Source organism: Doryrhamphus excisus, chromosome 13 (genome assembly GCF_030265055.1).
Source record: "Doryrhamphus excisus isolate RoL2022-K1 chromosome 13, RoL_Dexc_1.0, whole genome shotgun sequence".
In the NCBI taxonomy this organism is placed as follows: Eukaryota; Metazoa; Chordata; class Actinopteri; order Syngnathiformes; family Syngnathidae; genus Doryrhamphus; species Doryrhamphus excisus.
In genome coordinates this window covers 15,156,102-15,175,066 of record NC_080478.1, presented here as the reverse complement: position 1 = coordinate 15,175,066, position 18,965 = coordinate 15,156,102, and the positions used below count along the sequence as shown (strand labels likewise).

Sequence of the window (18,965 nt, the reverse complement as noted above, 5' to 3'; positions counted from 1 at the left end):
TGTTTCCACTCTGACTCCAGTTGTTATTAATAAGTGCAAAGTGGGTCCCTGTTTTGGAGACATAAACAAGCAGGGAGAGCTCTGAAGCAGTGAAAGATTTGGACTTACCTTTCTTTTTACAAAGTGAGTGAGTACAAATAACATGTATTCAGATTCATGTTCATTGTTTTGATACTGTATGGGTGATTTATTGTGATAAAATTGACTTGTTAATCTAATCTTTTACTAGTGTGATTCTTTCATCACCAACTGATTAATGACTTTCTGTCTTCTGGCTCGTCTTGCAGTCGTCATGGAAATTGACATATCAGTGGACAATGGGAAACACATGGAATCCACATTTGTTGGAGATATTAGACAAAACAGCAATGCCGACGCGGACATGGACAACAATATGAAGGGGTCAGACATGGAAAGCCTCGGAGAGATTTTTGAGCAATGCATCGAGCAGGTGTCCCGTTTGGAGATGGAGAGGGATGTGTTGATAAAAGAGCTCCAGTTTCTGCATGAGCCCTTGATGAGGGTTGTGGAGCACTTGAGAGGAAAGCTTGTAGAGAAGTGGGGGCTGGTCACACTAGCTCAGATGGATTACATGGTTGTGTCACAGGAAGTGCAGCAGGTAAAGAGGAAACTCTTCATCACTGCAAGAGACTGCATCCAGAGTCAGGTGACGCTGGCTGAACAAGAGTACCAGGTGGCTCAGGCAGCACTTACAAAGGTAGGAGTCTCGGGTCTTCTTGGGTCTTCGTGATCATGCCCTGCTACAACCCACATGACACATTTCACTTTTACACATTTGTCACAGGAGGAGCTCAAGGCCCATGTCCAAAGCTTGACAGAAGAGTTGTTTCAGCTCCAGGACGCCCATCAGAACCAGCTCAATATTTTGAAGGATCATGCCAAAAAGCCCTCCAGACCGAGAGCCATGAGCGATGTCAGCCAATGCCGCCAAGCCTCTGTCCGCCTGCAGCGACGGCTCAGCATCAACATGAAGGAGTTGGAGGGCTGGTATGAGCCTCGACTCGTATCACTCCTGAAGAGGAGGCAGTTTGGAGAGAAGGCCTTAAGAATGAGTAAGGAGCAGGCAGTGGGCTTGAGGGCTCAAGTGGGGAGCCTGAAAGAGGAGGCACAAAGACTGGAGGAGAAGAGGTATTCAATGGAGCAAAGAATTAGTCTGATGGAACTAGAAAGGGAGACGATGATTACACAACACAAGGTAGAGTACTGTACAGTTGATTTAGACTTTAACAGATATTCCATGATTGATACTACTTGTTTGCTCAGGAGCTCGAAGAGGAATTAAAGGAGACTGTGAAGAAACTGGTCCTGGAGTTTGACATTCAAAAAAGACATACAAGAGACTTGCAGGCACTCACAAATGATATTTTAGAAAAGCTGGCACAAATCAGGTAGGTTTTAACAGGCTTGACATTGCAAATCCCTGAGAAGTGCTGATGAAATGAACAATACACTACTCCAAGTGTAGTTACTACTTTACAAAAAGTATATTGAGAAATAGCTTGTGCAAACTGTTAAAACCAGCATAATATAATGTATAGTTTTGACAATGCATCAATGACTATTTGACTTTAAATGAGACTGAGTATTGTCTTTCCTGTCCAGAGACGATGAACCAAGTGAAGCTCCTGACAAGGAACATCCCCAAGATTCTAGTAGTCAGTCCACTTAATCTTGACCAGACCATTGAACTGCTTTACATATGAAACGTCAACGTTATATTTGCCTTTTAACCTTCTCTGCTGACATGCTGGGTTATGAAAACAAGCACACCAATTTACTGCAAATATTTATTATGAATATACTTAAGTACACAAGAGTTCTGATGCAGCACAGACAAACCAGAGGAAACACAGAAGGGAACAAATGTGGACGAAACGCAACACACAAGCTGGAAATTCTTACTACTTCATTTGCACAAATAAAGTGAAAACCTACGTATGTACATTGTTTATAAAAATGGATCTCAGTAGAAATGTGTTGAGCACAACTAACCGATGCAAGAAAATATGTGAATAAAACCATCAAAAAAACACTGGAATGATAGACAACTCTTTGATAGTTTCATCACATCAGGGTTGAATAACTGAGATTATGACAAACTAACAGATCTAATGTCAGACCAATCCAGACAGATTTTAAATACACCACAAGAGCATTTTATGAATTTCCCCCCCAAAACACCGAGTCCAAAATTAATATTAAAAAGACGTTCATCTGCACCGACAATGATGGAATTGGATTATTTCAACAAGCACGTCAAAAATGTGTTGAATGGATTCATGCTTGGACCTCTGACTCTGCTGCTCCTTCTGGGTCCTCGTCATTGTAGATGTTTTCAGCCTGAAGTAGAAAGAACATGAAAGAGTGTAATTTTTAAAACGCATTTCTAATTAGAACCAACCAACACTGTTAAACACACAACAATTACCATTTGCCACACTTGCATGATGTTGTCCTCTGACACAGAACAGATAACCCATGGCTCATTGGGGTTCCAAGAAAAGTCTGATATCTTTGCTGTGTGTCCACCATGGATGAACTTAAAAAGAACATGTCTGTTAGGCACATAACATTCAAGCTTTTTTTTTTTGTTGAACAGATAGTTGTTAAAATTCACCAGCAGCTCAGGTGGGCCATCTTCTGCATCCTCGGGCGACTGCTCCTCACCGATCTTACTTAAGTCCCACACATTTAGCCTCCTGTCTGTGCCGCTGGAGGCCAGGATAGTTTCGTTATGAGGAGACCACTGCACCTATTTTTCAGACGTGGTACAAATGTCACATTTCTACAAATATAGTCTCACTATAAAAGCTCAACAGATGACTAGCCTACCTATTCATATGCTTTCTAAGTATAATTTCATGTTAATCAAGCAAAGGAGGATTCCGTGTATTCATCGCATTCACGTTTACCTGAAAGATCTCATCTTTGTGAGACTCAAATGAATGCAGCTTCAGCTTCAGATTCCTCAGGTCCCACAGAGCCACGGTCTAAAAAAAAAAAAACCAACACATTAAAATAATCAATAACCATTGATAACAATAGCGATTGGCATCGGCAGGGCAGAATCACCTTGTCTGCTGAACCTGTGGCCAGGATAAACTCGCTGTAGGGATTGAAAGACAAGCAGTTGACCTCAGCAGTGTGAGCGTCCACTGCATGGCTGGGCTTGGAGGTGTTGTTGGACCGTGTGTCCCATCTATTCAAAGAAATGAATAAATCAAATCAAACATAAAGTAAACATTGTATTTATTCTCTGATCTTGACTTACATCATGAGTTTCTGGTCATCAGCCACAGAACCGAAGAGTGACTCATGGAGCAAGTGCCAGGAGACATCCTCCACAACAGCAGTGTGGCCTGTGAAGATGGTCTTGGCATCCACAATCTTTCCCTCTTTCGGTACTGTGCTGATATCCCACAAGCAGATAGTCTGTCAATATAAAGCAGACAAGGTTAAGAAACAAAACAAAAAACATTGTCAAGAACACTTTAAAAGAAAAAGTAAAACAGTTGAACTTGGAAAAAAAAAAGAAGCCACAAAGTGCTTACTCACATGGTCATCAGAAGCACTGAGGAGGCAGCCACTTAGGTTTGGATTCCAGGAGAGGCCATAACCCTCTTTCTGGTGGCCTCTCAAGCGGAGGTCTGGGGTGCACTCTCCAGAGGGGTCTGGTATGACACAATATAAATGTTATCAAGAGAAGACCAGTTATTCCAGCATTGGGATATCTGTTCTGATTGTTACCTGGCTTGGATGGGTGCTTAGTATAATCAAAGACCAGCACATCGCTGGTCGGGGTCTTGGTGGCAATGATGCAAGGGTTCTGAGGCATGTAGCGGGCTCTGTTGACTTCACCTTCGTGATTGATTTTAATCTCAATCTCTATCTTGCCACTTACAGAACCAAACCCGCCAAACTCTGAAACAACACAAAGAACATGTCTACAAGTGAAATAAAGTTTTATGAAAGTCTTAAGCCACCACTAGTTCTTGTTTTAATGATTAATGCCCAGGGCACAGTAATTAGTCGAGAAAATACAGAAATTACAAACGTTGTTTTATTATATAGCGGCACAACTGCTATACATGGCTATCAGCCAAAAATGTTCTCATTTGTTTTACTTTTGCACAGTGCTGTATTTTAAAAACATAACATTCCTACAATATTCCTTACCTCCTTTTTCACTGTCATAGTGTGAGGCATCAAACTGGGCATCATCATTGGGGAGTTGAACGCTAGCAATCACAAGATGATTCTGCTCATCTGAGGTGTGTGTCCCTAGAACCAGCCTGTGCACACTGTAGTCCTTTCCCTCGGGTCTGTGAAAAGGAACAAATTTAAAATTAAGTATGTCAAACGTTTTCTTGCTACGTTTTAATATACAGGTGTTCTTCACATACCTGGTGACATCTGGCAGCCACTGGGCAGTGAGACTGGGCCACTCCAGGGCATGAGTCATGACCAGGTCATAGAGGAAAGGGGTGTTCTTTTTCCAAATTTTGTACTCCTCATTGATTACCCTCTCCTCCACGGCATCATCAAATGCAGCTGTGGATATAGCAAAACACGTTTAAATGGCAGAATTGACTCAGTCAAAGATTGGCTGCACAGTTTAATACATCAAACAAATAATTGAATGATGGATTACCAGATGCGCAGTGACATTATAAAAAGGTTGACATGGTACAAGCCATTAACATGACTTACGGGTTGGTTCTACAGCAGGTAGATGGTGCCTTACGTGTTAATTAACTAAGGTTCATTAAGCTAACGTTTATTCACATTACTACAGCAAGTTGAGTAAATGCACAAGTGCGACACAGTCCCCCAAAAGAACGTGGGCACAAGCCAAAGTTCCAAGTAGAACAATACATTTCCACGCATTAGAACATTAAAATCTACTCATCTAGCACTCTCGTGGCAGCTAACGCTACAGTAGCTAACAGCTAGCTCGCTAGTTTGTAACAATGAACTGAGATGCGGGCAGACGCGCCAACACCGGTCCAACTAGTCCCACAGTTTACATCTTACTGAGCGCCCGCAAACACGGTTTCGGCAACTAAATTAGAAGAGTCCACAGCCTTACCGTCTTTGTCGGCCATCATGTCCTTGTTTAACGGCTAATACTTGTACAAAATGCGTATTTTAGGGGAGAGCGCTTTGAAGGTAGCACGAGCGCTTGCAATGGCGCCAACTCCATGCAGGACGATTAGCCAATCGGTGTAGAGTGAAAACAGAACCGGAAGTGCGACACAGCTTCGGCGTTCCGCCCACCTTCCATGTTGAATTCGAGAGGCTGTACTGTAGACCGACATGCTGAAAGTTTAGTTTGGCATTCTCTTTAAACATAATCGATTCGTGATCCAAATGGGTGACCGCCAGCTAGACCTGACAGAGGCACAGAAAGAAACCAAATCAAAATACCCGCCCATCGACAAAAAATATGAATGTGAGTGAAATATTGTGATAGTGGAAGGGCTAGCTTCTTTCGTCTTTATGTACATAGTTTAAGGCAGGGTTTAAACTCGGGCCACGGAGGGCGGAGACACTGCAGGTTTTCCCCCCAGCTAGTCACTAAAGTAGGTTATTCCAAAGTCGTGCATCGTCTCGTCTCGTGAATTTGGTGTCTCCGGACACCCCATTACATTGTCTTATTACTTACCTATTGTGAAATTGATCACAAATACGTCTGTTCGCGAAAATCATTTTAGTTTGCTTTAAATCTTTATCTTGTGTTTTTCTTCTGTTTATAATCACGCTCGACCAATTTAAGGTAAAAATCACAAAATCTGGCGACTCCAAATTGTCCGTAGGTATGAATGTGAGTGTGAATGGTTGTTTGTCTATATGTGCCCTGTGATTGGCTGGCGACCAGTCCAGGGTGTACCCCGTCTCTCGCCCGAAGACAGCTGGGATAGGCTCCAGCACCCCCCGCGACCCTCGTGAGGAAAAGTGGTAGAAAATGAATGAATGAATGAATCACAAAATCTAAAGTTAACAGTTACATTTAAAATGGTCACAGTAACTTAAGTCAATATTGTCTAAACTTATCACAATGTGTTTGTTTACAGACTTGGATCATACAGCAGATGTACAGTGAGTGTTTTATTGTGGCTAAATTACCACTATATACTAATTTTTTTGGGTGATAAGCATTGTGATGTGTATGTTAACGTATGATCTCCCATTCAAGAATCCATTCCTGGGGAGCGTCTCTGGAGGAAGCCTTTGAGCAATGTGCCATGGGCATGTTTGGCTACATGACAGACACGGAAACAGTTGAGCCGATTGATATGATTGAAGTGGGGTCAGAAGGTGAGTGCACAGATGACGGTTTTCAAATCGAAATGATTGATACTCTACAATATCATTAGTCATAGTCCCTCTCTGTCATTTACAGGGGAAGACATGGAATCTCTGCTCTTCCACTTCCTAGATGACTGGCTGTACAAGTTTAGTGCAGAGATCTTCTTTATTCCCAGGGTGAGTATATTCAACAGAAATTGCTTAAAATTGTGGTCCGCATAGATTAATTTATACCAACAAATCATGGTTATCGCCTTCTCACAAAGTTGAGTTGTAATGCAGGTAGACTGGCAATCATTTTAACACATAGAGCGAGTGAGTTACTGTACAGTTAGTGTTGTAATGTGCAGGCACATACACCACATTATTGTGTTCTTCATTGGCTGCATGGCTTGATTTTTTTTTCTCCTGGCAGGAAGTCAAAGTTTTGCACATAGACAGAATGCGCTTCAAGATTCGCTCCATTGGGTAAGTATGTTAAGCTCCTCATAAAAATGTGACAAATAAGTAGAACATCTTGCAGTCTCTTGAATCCTATCGTCTTGTACCATTTTTGTTCTAATATCTGTTTGTATGTGTTGAAGGTGGGGTGAAGAATTCTCACTGGTAAAGCATCCACAGGTAAGAATTCTGCAAGAAGGTTATTCAGAGTAAAATGAAAGAAACCCTAAAGTAAGACTGTTTGTCATTCTAGGGTACAGAAGTGAAAGCCATTACATACTCTGCAATGCAAATCCATGACAAGGAAAAACCTGAGATATTTGCAATTGTTGATATCTGATACTTGAAAAATGTTGATCACACCGTTGGTTTGTTGGGACTGGAATACCTTAAGGGGTCTTTTTAAAATTGTATAATATTGTTTGCTTATTATAGATTGAAGATTATAGATTATTATACTCATTTATCACAATTCAATAACTATTAATTACAAAATACCAGAATAATTCAATCATTATATGATTATTTGAACTCTATTACGATTAAGGTATGTTTATTACCTGGAAGTAATCATGCATCTTAAGTGAATCAACTCCAAACCCTTTATGTTTTTGCTTTCAAATGTTTTAACAACTATGATTAAATGTAAATATATGACTTTTGTGGTTTACATTGCTAATAAAATATATACTGTGTATGTATATATACTGTGTATGGAGTATATATATTATACACATGCATATATATATATATCCTTAACTTTTTGTGAGTTGTGTATATGGCCTTTCTGGTTCAAAAATACAGAATAGAAATGTGGCATTGACCTATTTCACACTTGTTTAAACGTTAAAAACAATAACATTTAGAGAGTATTCAGTCTTGGCTATATTCCACTTAGTGGTATAAATAGAAGTATCATGGAACACTCAGTTTATGAGACGAGACGATACACAAGATTGGGTCTACGATAACGAGACAAGATTTTAACTTTACTTTTAAGAAAAGTACTATGGAAAAAATATATAAAAATTGACAGTTTATCAGATCGTTGAGAGACTTGTGCTGGCTACAGTTTGCATATCAGCCTCATGTTTGGGTATCGTGGAGACAGGACGCTGACCATTTCTGAGCCTGGTGATGTCATAATGCTAATTAGATGAGTGAATTAACTCTCAACACAAACTTTGGGTCATATTGATGTTTTTTCTCATTTACAGTATCTATTACCGTTTGCTAGCGCCAACCTTTTGAAATAGTAATCACAAACAGAATATTTTCTTGAATAAACTCCACTCCATTCTTTTACTTTACTTGATACTTGACAAGATACTCATTGCCAACCCAGAGGGAGCACTCCACCCTTTTCCGACTGAAAACCATGGTTTCTGATTTGGAGATGGCAAGGCGAACCAAGCTCCTGCTCCGGTTGTACAGTTGTACTTATCGTGTTCACCAACAAGTCTTCAATAAAGCTATAAATGATGTTTAATATTCATTTATCAATTTCATCAGCCATTTATGTTTTGTTGCTTTGTTTATGCATGTAAAACTAAAATTATCTAGAATAGTTTTTCATATTTTTATACATAAAATTGATATTACATTATTTTGTATGGATGAAATGGTCCATTGTATCTCATGTATAATGAATTGATTTTATTTTTACAATAGGTCCAGGGTCAATAAAAGAGAAATGGCCCCGGCACTTTCAATTGCTTTCATTCATTGTTATTTTAAATCATTTTATTGCGGTAAATGAATCCAATCAATATAATTTAATGTACATATTATTTTTATATTTTATGTACAGGATATATAAAGGATGGATGCATGAATATCCAGGATATTTTTATGTTATTTTTATTTTGTGGGCCTGACCTTTGTGAGCCGTGGCTGTGACGTCATTCACTGTTCCCGCCTCTCTTCTCAATCAAATACAGCTGCGCCATTTCCTCTTTGTCCATTGAGGAAAGAGCGCTCGCTGCAGACGCGCCACAAGGCTGAATTACCACGACGCTGTTGCTCAGGAACTCTATTACTACTGTTATTATTTTTTTGCGACAGATTTTTTTTATCCTCAGCGAGGCGCACGACGCTCCATTCGTTAAATTCGCTCGTGCTCGCGGGTTTGATTTACGCTATTGCTAACAAAGGCCAAACAGTCCGCCATCGCGCTGAGCCAGGAGCACAAGTAAGGCAAAATGGAAGACACTAAATACCTACCTGAGCTCCTTGCCGAAAAGGACAGTCTGGATTCATCGTTCACACACGCCATGAAACTAATTTCTGCTGGTAAGTTGATTCGGTTACCGGGTAGCTTTTGTGGCTAACTGCGAATAGCCGGCTTTGGGCCCTGGGCTTTTATCGCTTGGTTGCACTGAACAATGGAGAATTAAACACGTGGTTTAGCAATGTAGGTCAATCTCCCTTGCATTTTCGCCGCTTTGCCAATGTTATGCATTCAGCAGACATCTACGATAATCATTTGCTTTAACACGCTTAATACCCACATATACTCAATTTTGTGTGTTCAACTTATGAATTTGAGGACGGCCTTTTGTTTCATCTTCGATGTGGTGCATGCAGAACTCAGATTTATTATCATTCTACAGAGATTGAGAGGATCCAGAAAGGCGACACAAAGAAGGAACAAGAGAAAGAGACCTATTTGGACCTGTTTGCCACAAAAACACTCAAACTCAAAGAACGAGTACTCATTCCATCTAAGCAGTTTCCCAGGGTGAGTTTGTTTTCCTGTAACAATTTCATATTTTAACATTAAGTGAGGATATTTGCTCTGTACCCAGAATGGGCCATGCATCCATATTTCCGTGTGATGAAATTTTCACTGGGTCATGAGAAGGGACTAGTGTGCTAATTTTTCTTTATTCACCCCCAAAAGGTCAACTTTGTCGGTAAGCTTTTGGGACCTCAGGGCACCACAATCAAGAGGCTTCAAGAGGAGACAGGTGCAAAGATTTCAGTCTTGGGGAAAGGTTCCATGAGGGATAAGACTAAGGTATGTTAAGTTTCTCATTTATATATGATGGGATGCACCCAAAATGCATCACAGTGTATTGCTGTTTTAGGAGGAAGAGCTGCGAAATGGTGGGGAACCTAAATATGCTCACCTCTCTATGGAGTTGCATGTTTTCATTGAGGTGATGGCACCCATCCCAGATGCCTACCTACGCATGGCTCATGCTATGGATGAAGTCAAGAAGTTCCTGATCCCAGTATGTTAGTCACACTTCACACACATTTTGTACTTGGGTGTCTGGAAAGCTTTAATAAATGTTTGTATTCAGGAACCTTGCGAATATGAGCCATACATGGACCCCCACTTCCTCAATGGATCACAGGATGGTTCAGGCAGAGGACGCGGTGGACATCCGGGAAGAGGTCGGGGTGTTCCTCCAGGGCCGAGGTAGGAAATGCAAGCTTTCTCAGCACATACTACATTGTCTGTGCTTTTAAGACGAAGTCATGATTGACACAGCTACATTGCTAACAAACAGCATAATTGCTGTATTTTCAGAGGCCGTGGCATGCCTCGTGGTGGTCCTCGTGGCGCTATGCGTGGTGGAGCCCCACGAGGAGGAATGGGCCGGGGTAATGGCAGAGGTGCACCATCTGGTAGGGGAGGACCAGCAAACGCTTCTGGTAGGGGTGCAGCTGCTTCCCGCTCCAGGCCCCCTTCGGCTGGAGCGCCAAGAATGCTTCCCTCTGCTGCCCTTTCACACCAGCAAGTTCCCCCTTCGGGGTCTCAACCCAAACCCGAGTCCTATGAAGACTATGTAAGCTGTTAACACAGATTTCTTATTTAGATGTCTCAATAAATGGTTATTCAAACGCAAGGCTTGACATCTTTTTGCCATGATAATGTACTCCGTGATTTATCTTCCTTCCAGCCTGCTTATGAGGATTCATATGCAGAGCCAGCCTATGAGGGGTATGAAAATTATTATAGCCAACAACCCGTTCCTGCGTAAGTAGAGATTCAAGCACACGTCGCATTTTCACTATACTGAGACAAGGACATGACACTTACACTTGAAAATCTCTTTTCAGGGATACTGAATATTATGACTACGGACATGGAGAGCCCCAGGAAGCCTCTTATGAGCAATATGGTGAGTTTTCACCTTTCTATACACTTGTACACTTTGCTGCCGCCATTGCACCTTCCAGTAATATCTTGTCTGAAATCTCTCCCTACTTGTTACAGGTCAAGAGGACTGGGAGAACTCGTGGTCTGGAGCCGGAGGGAAGGCTGCTCCAGCCAGGCAGACGAAAGGAAACTATAGAGAGCATCCCTATCCAAGATACTGAGCGGCTACTGGTAGAGAGTTGCTATAGCAACTGTCTTCGATTGTAACCCACTTAACGTTTCAAAAGTAATTTCCTTCTCGTTTTCCTCACCCTTTTATATAGTTTTTTGTTTTTTAAACTTGGTACAAATTTTGTTGGCTGTCACAGTTCCAGGGGTAAAAAGGTTTTGTCTTCACCATATTTTCATTTAATAACTGTTACAATAGAGTAGTTTGCAGTTGAGGTCAATTGTGACGTAAACTTAAGGCATTCACATTTTAATATTTGCTGGTTATTTTTTAATTGTACCATAAAATGTTAAACGTGGCGAGAAAAACAAAAGGTATAATTACAGAATGCAAACTTAAATTAGCCTTGTTTGATTTAGAAACAATTTTGTGGTGCAACACAAATCTTACAACTGTCGTCTTTTTATCAAGTGGTCTCAAGATGTTATACTAGTAAATTCAACAAAAAAATGCCTGATACTTTATGTTGCACCATTATTTGCAAAATAAAATGTCTGTATTGGAAGGCTGCAGCCACCTCAATATTTTGTATATAATGTAGGACAGTGTGTTTGAAGCTGCACTAAAATGCATAATTGTGTACTTCTGGCTAAATAGGATACTAAATATACCCCCAAATGTCTTTGCAGTGCGTTTTTCAATAAAGTTTGTAGTTTCAGTTAAAATGATTTAAACATGTTATTTTGATTTTGTTGTACCAAAAAAAGATTTCCGTTGGACAAAGTGTACCAGTGTATTTGACGCTGACCAAGCTATGTATACTGTTTACCTTTTTTCTTTTTCTTAAAAAAAACACCACAAAACTGTTTTGACATTGAGCTTAGTCTATTTTTTCCCAAACTTTCTAAACTACACTTGTAATGTCATCTACAAAAAAAATAAAGCTCATCATTCCATGAGGTAATGGTTTGCCAAATATAAGTTGGACGTGATATATTGCTTGAATATGTATTGTCGTCAGCCTCCAACTCTTAAGGCAATATCTTCAGCCACTTGCAGTAACTGAATCTCAACAGTATTTCAAATCAAGCTTGCAGGGGTCTTACTTGACTTTGAAGCAAAGTCATGCTGGCTGCTTTTTATAAAAGAAAAAAATCGCAGAGGGGAGGATTCTAAAAGCCAAAAGATCACCACAAGAAGGTAAAACTAACCAACACTCATTTATTAGATATATTGTTTTATTTTATGTGCAAAGCATAAGGAAATGCAATGTGTCATCCAAAATATCAAAAACTATTGAAGTGCGAAATATGCTATCTGTAGTTATTCGAGCAAAATAAGCCGTACAAAAAGATCAGAAATGGTTGAGATGCAACTCCAAAAATGGTCTGATTTTCCCTTATATTTCTCACTTAATCGTAATGTCGTTTAATGTATGTTATAGTAATATCACAATAATGGGAAAGAAACTTAAATTCGAGTTGCATGAATCTTAGGTAGCATCATGTTTTGCATGTCAACTCGTTTGTAGATTTGTGAATGCTTGCTTGTGTAAGGAGAGTTCGAGAGCTTACTGATTTTTCTTCATAGGTTGTCCGTGAAATGTCAATGCTGTTGATGTAGCTTCCAAGTCTCCCAAGTACTAAGGTCAGTTGAACAATTGTCACTTCTAGTAAAAAAAACTATTTTTGACACCAACTTTCAATATACTTACAGGTCATTGAGTGCCTTGGAAAGAGGTTTTGCTGTGTCTTCTCACTGAATGCGGCTCTGAAGACTGCACCCTTCAAGATCCGTCTTCTGATGTATTTTTCCTTTGTGAGGAAGTTTTTTTTTTACAGTAACATTTTACCCTTTTTTAGGGGAAATGAGATTCAGAGACTGTTTTTTTATATGAGAATAAAATGTATTACTACCGAATCTGTATTTTTCATTATGCATTAAATTACCGATGTCACCTTGACCTTTTTGTTAGTATTGATCAGATCATGCATGTGGTCTAAAGGCATATTTAGAATTTTAAAGACACTATACTGCTTTTAAAGTAAATTTGCAGCCCCAACAATTAATCCAAGGACAATAAAACCAACTGCATTATTTGCAGCGACAGAGTTTCTGCTGTTACTCCTAGCAGCCATTGAAAGCACTTGAGATTGTTAATCGGTGTGTTACATTCACAGTACAGGACAAAGTTTGTTTGCATTTCAGAAAAAAAATGGTATAGTCACTATTGGTAGACTTCAAAGCACAAGAGACACGTCTGAAGGTTTATGTTGCCTTTTCGCTTCCTGGTTCGAGCATGTCCCTTTAAATGAAACTCCGCCCACAATTTGCCAACGTATCCTCGCTGCAGTGTATCAGCGGGCACTTGTACAACAACAATGAACGTATTGGGTGATTTCAATGAAAAATACGTCAGGAATTTTGAAGCTGTATTGCTTTTAAGTGAAAATTGATGCTGCGAGTCAGTATTTGACGCACTGTCACCGGTAAGCTTTCATTTTATCTTTCAGCAGTTTGATATCTTAGCTGGAAGCTAGCTAGCTCGCTACTTAGACTCTTAGCTTAGGCCTCAGATCTTTGTATTTAATCAAGCGTGGTCTTGGCGGAAAAAACGGGTCCATCCCTCAATGTCGAGCCCCCACGTTGTGAGACCCTGTTGCCTCATGGCTTGTGCGTTTACCCGCATACAATTAAAAAATGTTGCTACTTGACGTTGTCTGGGCAGATCAGAAAACATCTGCATTGTACTTAAGCGATGCTTGTACAGCAAATACGAAGTGGTTTGAAAGTTTTAGGAGATGCGTATTTCGCACGGATAACTGGCGTAATATACTACATTTTGTATTGCATATGTATAATTCAAGTGTTTTGTCCTTCAAAAGACCAATCCTTAGTGCCTAGCATAAGATATTTCACACACTTTACTAGTAGCTTTACGTCACAGTCATTTCAAGTATTTAAATAACAACCTGTAGACTGAATTAATAATTAGCATTTGTTTGTTTCTCCTCAAACAGGAAAGAAGGAGCAAAGAGAAGCAAGCAAGCAGAAGAATCCCCAGAGGAGTGAGCTGTGGGTGTGTCTGCAATGGCAGGTGGAAGGCGAGGGGCAAACCGTACCACTTACTGCAGACCTCCACTAAGCAGTGAACCAGGCTCAGTGAGCAATGGCAACCACTCCACCAGCTCCCCAGTCACTGGGGTACGCTCCCGAACAAGGTCAGTCTGGATTATCCAAACAAGCAACCAAATAACGTAGTTCATGTTAGGGTTTGAATGACAAGCCCTGCATGAAATGCAAAAAATCCGGCAGTTTTTATGTGATTGCAGCATTTTCTAATTACATTTCTTTTATAGTGTTTGTGTCTTTTGGATCATTTCCATGTTTGAAGCATATAGACATTACTGCGCGGTTGCCCACATCGCCAGCCTTACATAATATTTAGTTTTTCTTCCAGGAGCGGCACAGGAGCATGCATGTCCAGCCCTCCACTGGCTGCACAGACGGTGGTGCCCTTGAAACACTGCAAGATCCCCGAGTTGTCTGTGGATCAGAACGTGTTGTTTGAGCTCCACCTTTTCTTCTGCCACCTCATTGCGCTCTTTGTCCACTATGTCAACATCTACAAGACTGTATGGTGGTACCCCCCATCACATCCTCCCTCACACACTTCACTGGTGAGTGTATCTTTTGGGCAGCGTCGACATTGACATTTGCTGTTTCTTTGACTTGCTACATAACAAATTAATTAATTCTGCCACAAAGTCACAAGAGTGTACATATGAATATGTACAGTCAGTCTTGATTTGTTTATATTTTCAAACAATGTATTGACCACTATTTAATAAACCCCTAAAATATACACTCTTCAACCACAGGGTTTAAGGATGAGGGAGGAGACTATTGACTTTGTAGTATGCATTACGCTCTTCTTTTATTATTTATGTGGATTTGTCACTAGCGATATTGTGCTGAACTCCTTGTGGAGTTAATTATTTATAAGCTTATTGGACTGTATTCTATTTTCTGAAGTCTTACTTCATGCTTGACTTGACCTTGGACGTTTTATGCCCTTTCAGAGGGTGAAGGTTTTAGTCAAATACTGGTTCGCACAACTTCAGGTGGACTTAAATGTAGAGGTTCCACTCCAGTAATAATATAAAGACACAACTATATATGTGGACATATTTTCATGTCATGAAATTGTATTTGCTACACCCGCTCGTCTATGAAATATCTGCTCTACCTGCTTATTTTATAATATAAGGTGACACAGGAATATGTCAGAATGGCACTGCTACCTTGAAACAATTGTGTTGTTTTACAGAACTTCCACCTGATTGATTATAACATGCTGGTGTTCACAATCATCATACTGGCAAGGAGATTAATTGGAGCGATTGTTAAAGAGGTAAGCTTTAGACACATTTTTTTAAAATTTGTTCACATTTTTGATAAAAGAAAAAACGAGAAAATACATTTAAACATGACATTTTTCAACCTGTACAATCGAGAGAGTTATGAGTTATAGTCAATAATAGAATTTAGGCGGTTCAATTTCTGAGTTTATAGTAATGCTGCTTCTTTCTCTCCTGGATCTCCTGCAGGCGTCACAGAGCGGGAAGCTATCGTTTCCTCATTCAGTCTTCTTAGTGATGGCGCGTTTTGCCGTGCTCACGTTGACTGGCTGGAGTCTGTGCCGCTCACTCATCTATCTCTTCAGAACTTATTCTGTGCTCAGTTTGCTCTTCCTCTGCTACCCGTAAGTACCATCAGGGAAAATATCACCTACAATCACACATATTGTCTCTTCTGTTCAATGGTCTTTGGACTTTGACACTTGGTGCCAGTGGACTTGAAGGAAAAAGTGATGCTGTACGCAGCTTGCAATTCCACATTAACACGTTGCCAGTTTTCACATTTGAAAAAAGTGACACGGTCTGTTCAGTGAGCTGTGAGAAACTACTGTATTTTGCCCTTTTTCCTCATCGCACTCCCGTTAAATACTTTCACATAAATGTATTGTATTGTAGCATTCATCAAAATAAAATAATCTGGTACTGCAAGTGACAAAGGTGCTTGAACCACAGCAGTCTGTGAGGGCAATGGTGCAGCCCATGTTGTTCAGTTGAGCAAAAGACTTCCCTTATTTTTAGTGAAAATGTTGCATTTGTTGCCTGGGGAGCCTGCTAGGTTTACTGATGATGTAGGAGACAGGTTATAAGTTTGATGTGGAGCACTAATTTTAGACTAACTTAAATAGAAAGTGGTTTGATAGCACTATCTGCAGGGGGAAAAGAGTGAATGAGGTCAATTCAGTCAATATTTTCCATGATGAATACTGTATACTAGTGCAATGAACCGAGGCAAGAGAGAGAATGAACTCGTCAATACAGTGCAGTTGCTGCTTGAGGAGTGCAAGCTGTGCAACATTTGTTACCTGCGAGGAGAGCATGTGGCGTGTGCTGGCACCTCAGGGTTTCAGGGACTAAGCTCAGAGCTGGGGCTGGCGTGGTGCATGTATACGGGCATGTTCAGGGGGGTCAACATGTTTGTGAAATGTCTAATATTCGAGTGGGGATGGCACTTATGTGAGGATGCAGTTATTTTTTCTAATCCTTCACTGGATCGACTGCCAAAGGTCACTGTGCATCAATGGGTTGGTGACCCCTGCTATACTGTATACTTACAGTTGTTTAATGTGTAAAACTGAATTGAAAATGCATTTAATAACTGGCATATTGAGGGGGTATATATTATAGGGTTTAGAGTTTTAAAAAATTATTTTTTTAGGGATTTTTATGGGTGGGAGCATTATTCACATGATTTTGCCATTTGATTCAATAGCAAGGATCTACTGTATTTTTAATATTGTTACAAGTGCATGTACAGCGTGTGTGTATATGCATATATATATATATATATACACACACACACACTGTATATGCGTACAATGCTTGTACAAATGTTTTAAGCCTACAGACTTGAACCACGCTCACCTCTGTGCTGCAGTCAGCTCATAGTCCAATAGGAAGAGGACGCTTGCATGTTAGAGAGTTCTCTGCTTGTTAATTGAGGCTGACAATGTGGACATTGTACACAGACACAAGAGCGCATTGATTCACCGTGGCCCTCCATGACCAGCTGTCGTGTTCTCTAAACGGTCTTTCACTCATCCACCAGGTGGACATGCAGAAGATTTTTCCACAAAGCATACATTCTTACACAATTTTTATCTCCCATTATGGGCTGTGATCTTGATGATGATCTCCTAACAATGATGATTATGCCTCTTGTTTCCAACAGGTTTGGCATGTATATTCCATTCTTTCGGTTGAGCTGTGATTTCCGGCGCACAGGTCCTCTCTCCCCCATCGCCAGCATCGGCTCTAAAGAGGTGGGCAGCATCGGCCGGGGGCGGGACTACCTGACTGTGCTGAAGGAAACATGGAAACAGCACACCAGCCAGCTGTACGCTGTTCAAGTCATGCCAACCCACGCCTGCTGCCTCTCCCCGGACCTGATCCGCAAAGAGGTGGAGTACCTAAAGATGGACTTTAACTGGAGAATGAAGGAGGTGCTGGTCAGCTCCATGCTGAGTGCCTACTACGTGGCCTTTGTACCTGTCTGGTTTGTCAAGGTGAGACACATGCAGGTTTCTGGTGTACAGTGGGACCTCTAATTTTGACCTAATTTTCCAGATCAGAGCCTACTAACCTCAGACGTTCTGCTATACCTGAAGATTCCTGCCATCACCTTAATATGTTCCTACTTTGTTTTTATGTAGAACACACAGTATGTAGACAGACGCTGGTCTTGCGAGCTCTTCATCCTGGTGTCAGTCAGCACGTCAGTCATCCTAATGAGGCACTTATTACCACCTCGTTACTGCGATCTGCTCCACAAAGCTGCAGCGCATCTCGGCTGCTGGCAGAAAGTAGACCCCTCTCTCTGTTCCAACGTTCTCCAGCACTTGTACGTACTTCTCGCAGATCATTGCTCAAGATAGACAACATGCTTTTGAAATAATATTTAGAATGCTTTCTGTGTTGTGTTTCCCCATTCAGATGGACAGAAGAATACATGTGGCCCCATGGTGTTCTGGTCAAACATAATAAGAATGTCTACAAAGCTATGGGCCACTACAATGTCGCAGTACCATCAGATGTGTCCCATTATCGCTTTTATGTGAGTAATACGAACAGATCAGCTCTCCACAGAATCGCTTGTTTCGCTTGTGACTGAATTAATATGCAGAAACAAATTATTCTAATGCTGTTTTTTTTTACCCAACAGTTCTTTTTTAACAAGCCACTACGAATATTGAACATACTCATCATCCTGGAAGGGGCCATGATATTCTACCAACTCTACTCATTGATATGCTCAGAAAAGTGGCATCAGACAATATCACTGGCACTGATCCTCTTCAGTAACTACTATGCCTTCTTCAAGCTTCTCAGAGACAGAATCGTCTTAGGGAAGGCATACTCCTACTCAAACAGTCCATCTGACCAGAAAGTCAGTTAGAACTAAGTTATTGTGGGTCGCTTTCAAGAAAAAAAAAGATGCTCAAGACCTTTGTATTTTTTCTACAAATTGCATTTTGCGTCATGCTTTTGTTCTGATCTGTCATAATAAAAAAGGAGATATTTTTGTATTACTTCAAATGTCTGTTGCCTAGTTGTTCTTGTCCACACACTTTAAATCGACTCCCATTTACCATGACCGTGGTTACATTTTTATAAATTGACTCCCAGCACTAGAAGAAACACCTGCCATACACATACTCAATAACAATACTTTACTGCTCCCTGTGTTCAATAAACATTATAACCCTATGTAAGACTGAACAGTATACAAGCAGGGGGCGTGGTTTAGTTTAAAGGTTAACGCAGCATCGTTTGCAAC

General features: G+C 40.6%; 5 protein-coding genes across 8 annotated transcripts; 4 read left to right on the top strand and 1 right to left on the bottom strand.

The window, feature by feature from the left end:
- Positions 1 to 52: 52 nt before the first annotated feature.
- LOC131139933 (syncoilin-like) lies at positions 53 to 2,034 on the top strand. 3 transcript variants are annotated; one of them, XM_058089870.1, is made up of 5 exons: positions 53 to 123; positions 288 to 718; positions 806 to 1,216; positions 1,285 to 1,409; positions 1,624 to 2,034. In XM_058089870.1, exons 2-5 carry the CDS (start codon positions 293 to 295, stop codon positions 1,688 to 1,690), a joined length of 1,029 nt encoding a protein of 342 aa, XP_057945853.1. In that variant the 5' UTR covers positions 53 to 123; positions 288 to 292; the 3' UTR covers positions 1,691 to 2,034. The 3 variants fall into 3 exon arrangements, with proteins under 3 accessions (XP_057945853.1, XP_057945852.1, XP_057945854.1); XM_058089869.1 differs by lacking the exon at positions 53 to 123 and having other exon boundaries at positions 251 to 718; XM_058089871.1 differs by lacking the exons at positions 53 to 123; positions 1,624 to 2,034 and having other exon boundaries at positions 251 to 718; positions 1,285 to 1,413.
- LOC131139930 (histone-binding protein RBBP4) lies at positions 1,795 to 5,278 on the bottom strand. Its single transcript, XM_058089866.1, has 11 exons — positions 5,111 to 5,278; positions 4,425 to 4,572; positions 4,198 to 4,343; positions 3,769 to 3,942; positions 3,577 to 3,692; positions 3,293 to 3,453; positions 3,094 to 3,220; positions 2,934 to 3,011; positions 2,639 to 2,773; positions 2,450 to 2,560; positions 1,795 to 2,361 (listed from the first exon to the last, which is right to left on the bottom strand). The coding sequence occupies exons 1-11, from the start codon at positions 5,127 to 5,129 to the stop codon at positions 2,299 to 2,301; spliced, it is 1,278 nt and encodes a 425-aa protein (XP_057945849.1). The 5' UTR covers positions 5,130 to 5,278; the 3' UTR covers positions 1,795 to 2,298.
- On the top strand, positions 5,277 to 8,265 carry zbtb8os (zinc finger and BTB domain containing 8 opposite strand). Its single transcript, XM_058089881.1, has 7 exons — positions 5,277 to 5,473; positions 6,096 to 6,120; positions 6,218 to 6,339; positions 6,425 to 6,507; positions 6,746 to 6,798; positions 6,915 to 6,951; positions 7,025 to 8,265. The coding sequence occupies exons 1-7, from the start codon at positions 5,392 to 5,394 to the stop codon at positions 7,109 to 7,111; spliced, it is 489 nt and encodes a 162-aa protein (XP_057945864.1). The 5' UTR covers positions 5,277 to 5,391; the 3' UTR covers positions 7,112 to 8,265.
- Positions 8,266 to 8,697: 432 nt separating this feature from the next.
- On the top strand, positions 8,698 to 12,971 carry LOC131139931 (KH domain-containing, RNA-binding, signal transduction-associated protein 1-like). 2 transcript variants are annotated; one of them, XR_009132320.1, is made up of 11 exons: positions 8,698 to 9,063; positions 9,384 to 9,511; positions 9,674 to 9,790; positions 9,861 to 10,007; positions 10,080 to 10,198; positions 10,310 to 10,568; positions 10,683 to 10,759; positions 10,843 to 10,904; positions 11,000 to 11,168; positions 12,642 to 12,698; positions 12,768 to 12,971. XR_009132320.1 is itself a non-coding variant. In XM_058089867.1 (9 exons), exons 1-9 carry the CDS (start codon positions 8,973 to 8,975, stop codon positions 11,101 to 11,103), a joined length of 1,104 nt encoding a protein of 367 aa, XP_057945850.1. In that variant the 5' UTR covers positions 8,699 to 8,972; the 3' UTR covers positions 11,104 to 12,032. The 2 variants fall into 2 exon arrangements, 1 of the variants encoding a protein (XP_057945850.1); XM_058089867.1 differs by lacking the exons at positions 12,642 to 12,698; positions 12,768 to 12,971 and having other exon boundaries at positions 8,699 to 9,063; positions 11,000 to 12,032.
- A 399-nt stretch (positions 12,972 to 13,370) lies between these two features.
- On the top strand, positions 13,371 to 18,713 carry tmem39b (transmembrane protein 39B). The gene is made up of 9 exons (XM_058090504.1): positions 13,371 to 13,540; positions 14,072 to 14,272; positions 14,512 to 14,731; positions 15,382 to 15,465; positions 15,662 to 15,816; positions 17,361 to 17,694; positions 17,842 to 18,029; positions 18,122 to 18,242; positions 18,351 to 18,713. The coding sequence occupies exons 2-9, from the start codon at positions 14,142 to 14,144 to the stop codon at positions 18,582 to 18,584; spliced, it is 1,467 nt and encodes a 488-aa protein (XP_057946487.1). The 5' UTR covers positions 13,371 to 13,540; positions 14,072 to 14,141; the 3' UTR covers positions 18,585 to 18,713.
- The last annotated feature ends 252 nt before the right edge of the window (positions 18,714 to 18,965 follow it).

Coding starts and splice junctions, on each gene's coding strand:
- LOC131139931 (XM_058089867.1), top strand. CDS start 8,973: ATGGAAGACACTAAATACCTACCTGAGCTCCTTGCCGAAAAGGACAGT. Junction 10,569..10,682: donor CCGAGTCCTATGAAGACTAT/GTAAGCTGTTAA, acceptor TCTTCCTTCCAG/CCTGCTTATGAGGATTCATA. Junction 10,905..10,999: donor AGCCTCTTATGAGCAATATG/GTGAGTTTTCAC, acceptor TACTTGTTACAG/GTCAAGAGGACTGGGAGAAC.
- LOC131139933 (XM_058089869.1), top strand. CDS start 257: ATGACTTTCTGTCTTCTGGCTCGTCTTGCAGTCGTCATGGAAATTGAC. Junction 719..805: donor CTCAGGCAGCACTTACAAAG/GTAGGAGTCTCG, acceptor CATTTGTCACAG/GAGGAGCTCAAGGCCCATGT. Junction 1,410..1,623: donor GAAAAGCTGGCACAAATCAG/GTAGGTTTTAAC, acceptor TTTCCTGTCCAG/AGACGATGAACCAAGTGAAG.
- tmem39b (XM_058090504.1), top strand. CDS start 14,142: ATGGCAGGTGGAAGGCGAGGGGCAAACCGTACCACTTACTGCAGACCT. Junction 14,273..14,511: donor GGGGTACGCTCCCGAACAAG/GTCAGTCTGGAT, acceptor TTTTTCTTCCAG/GAGCGGCACAGGAGCATGCA. Junction 18,243..18,350: donor TGTCCCATTATCGCTTTTAT/GTGAGTAATACG, acceptor TTTACCCAACAG/TTCTTTTTTAACAAGCCACT.
- zbtb8os (XM_058089881.1), top strand. CDS start 5,392: ATGGGTGACCGCCAGCTAGACCTGACAGAGGCACAGAAAGAAACCAAA. Junction 6,121..6,217: donor GATCATACAGCAGATGTACA/GTGAGTGTTTTA, acceptor CTCCCATTCAAG/AATCCATTCCTGGGGAGCGT. Junction 6,508..6,745: donor AGATCTTCTTTATTCCCAGG/GTGAGTATATTC, acceptor TTCTCCTGGCAG/GAAGTCAAAGTTTTGCACAT.
- LOC131139930 (XM_058089866.1), bottom strand. Junction 3,221..3,292: donor GATGACCAGAAACTCATGAT/GTAAGTCAAGAT, acceptor TTCTTTGAATAG/ATGGGACACACGGTCCAACA. Junction 2,362..2,449: donor TCATGCAAGTGTGGCAAATG/GTAATTGTTGTG, acceptor TTTCTACTTCAG/GCTGAAAACATCTACAATGA.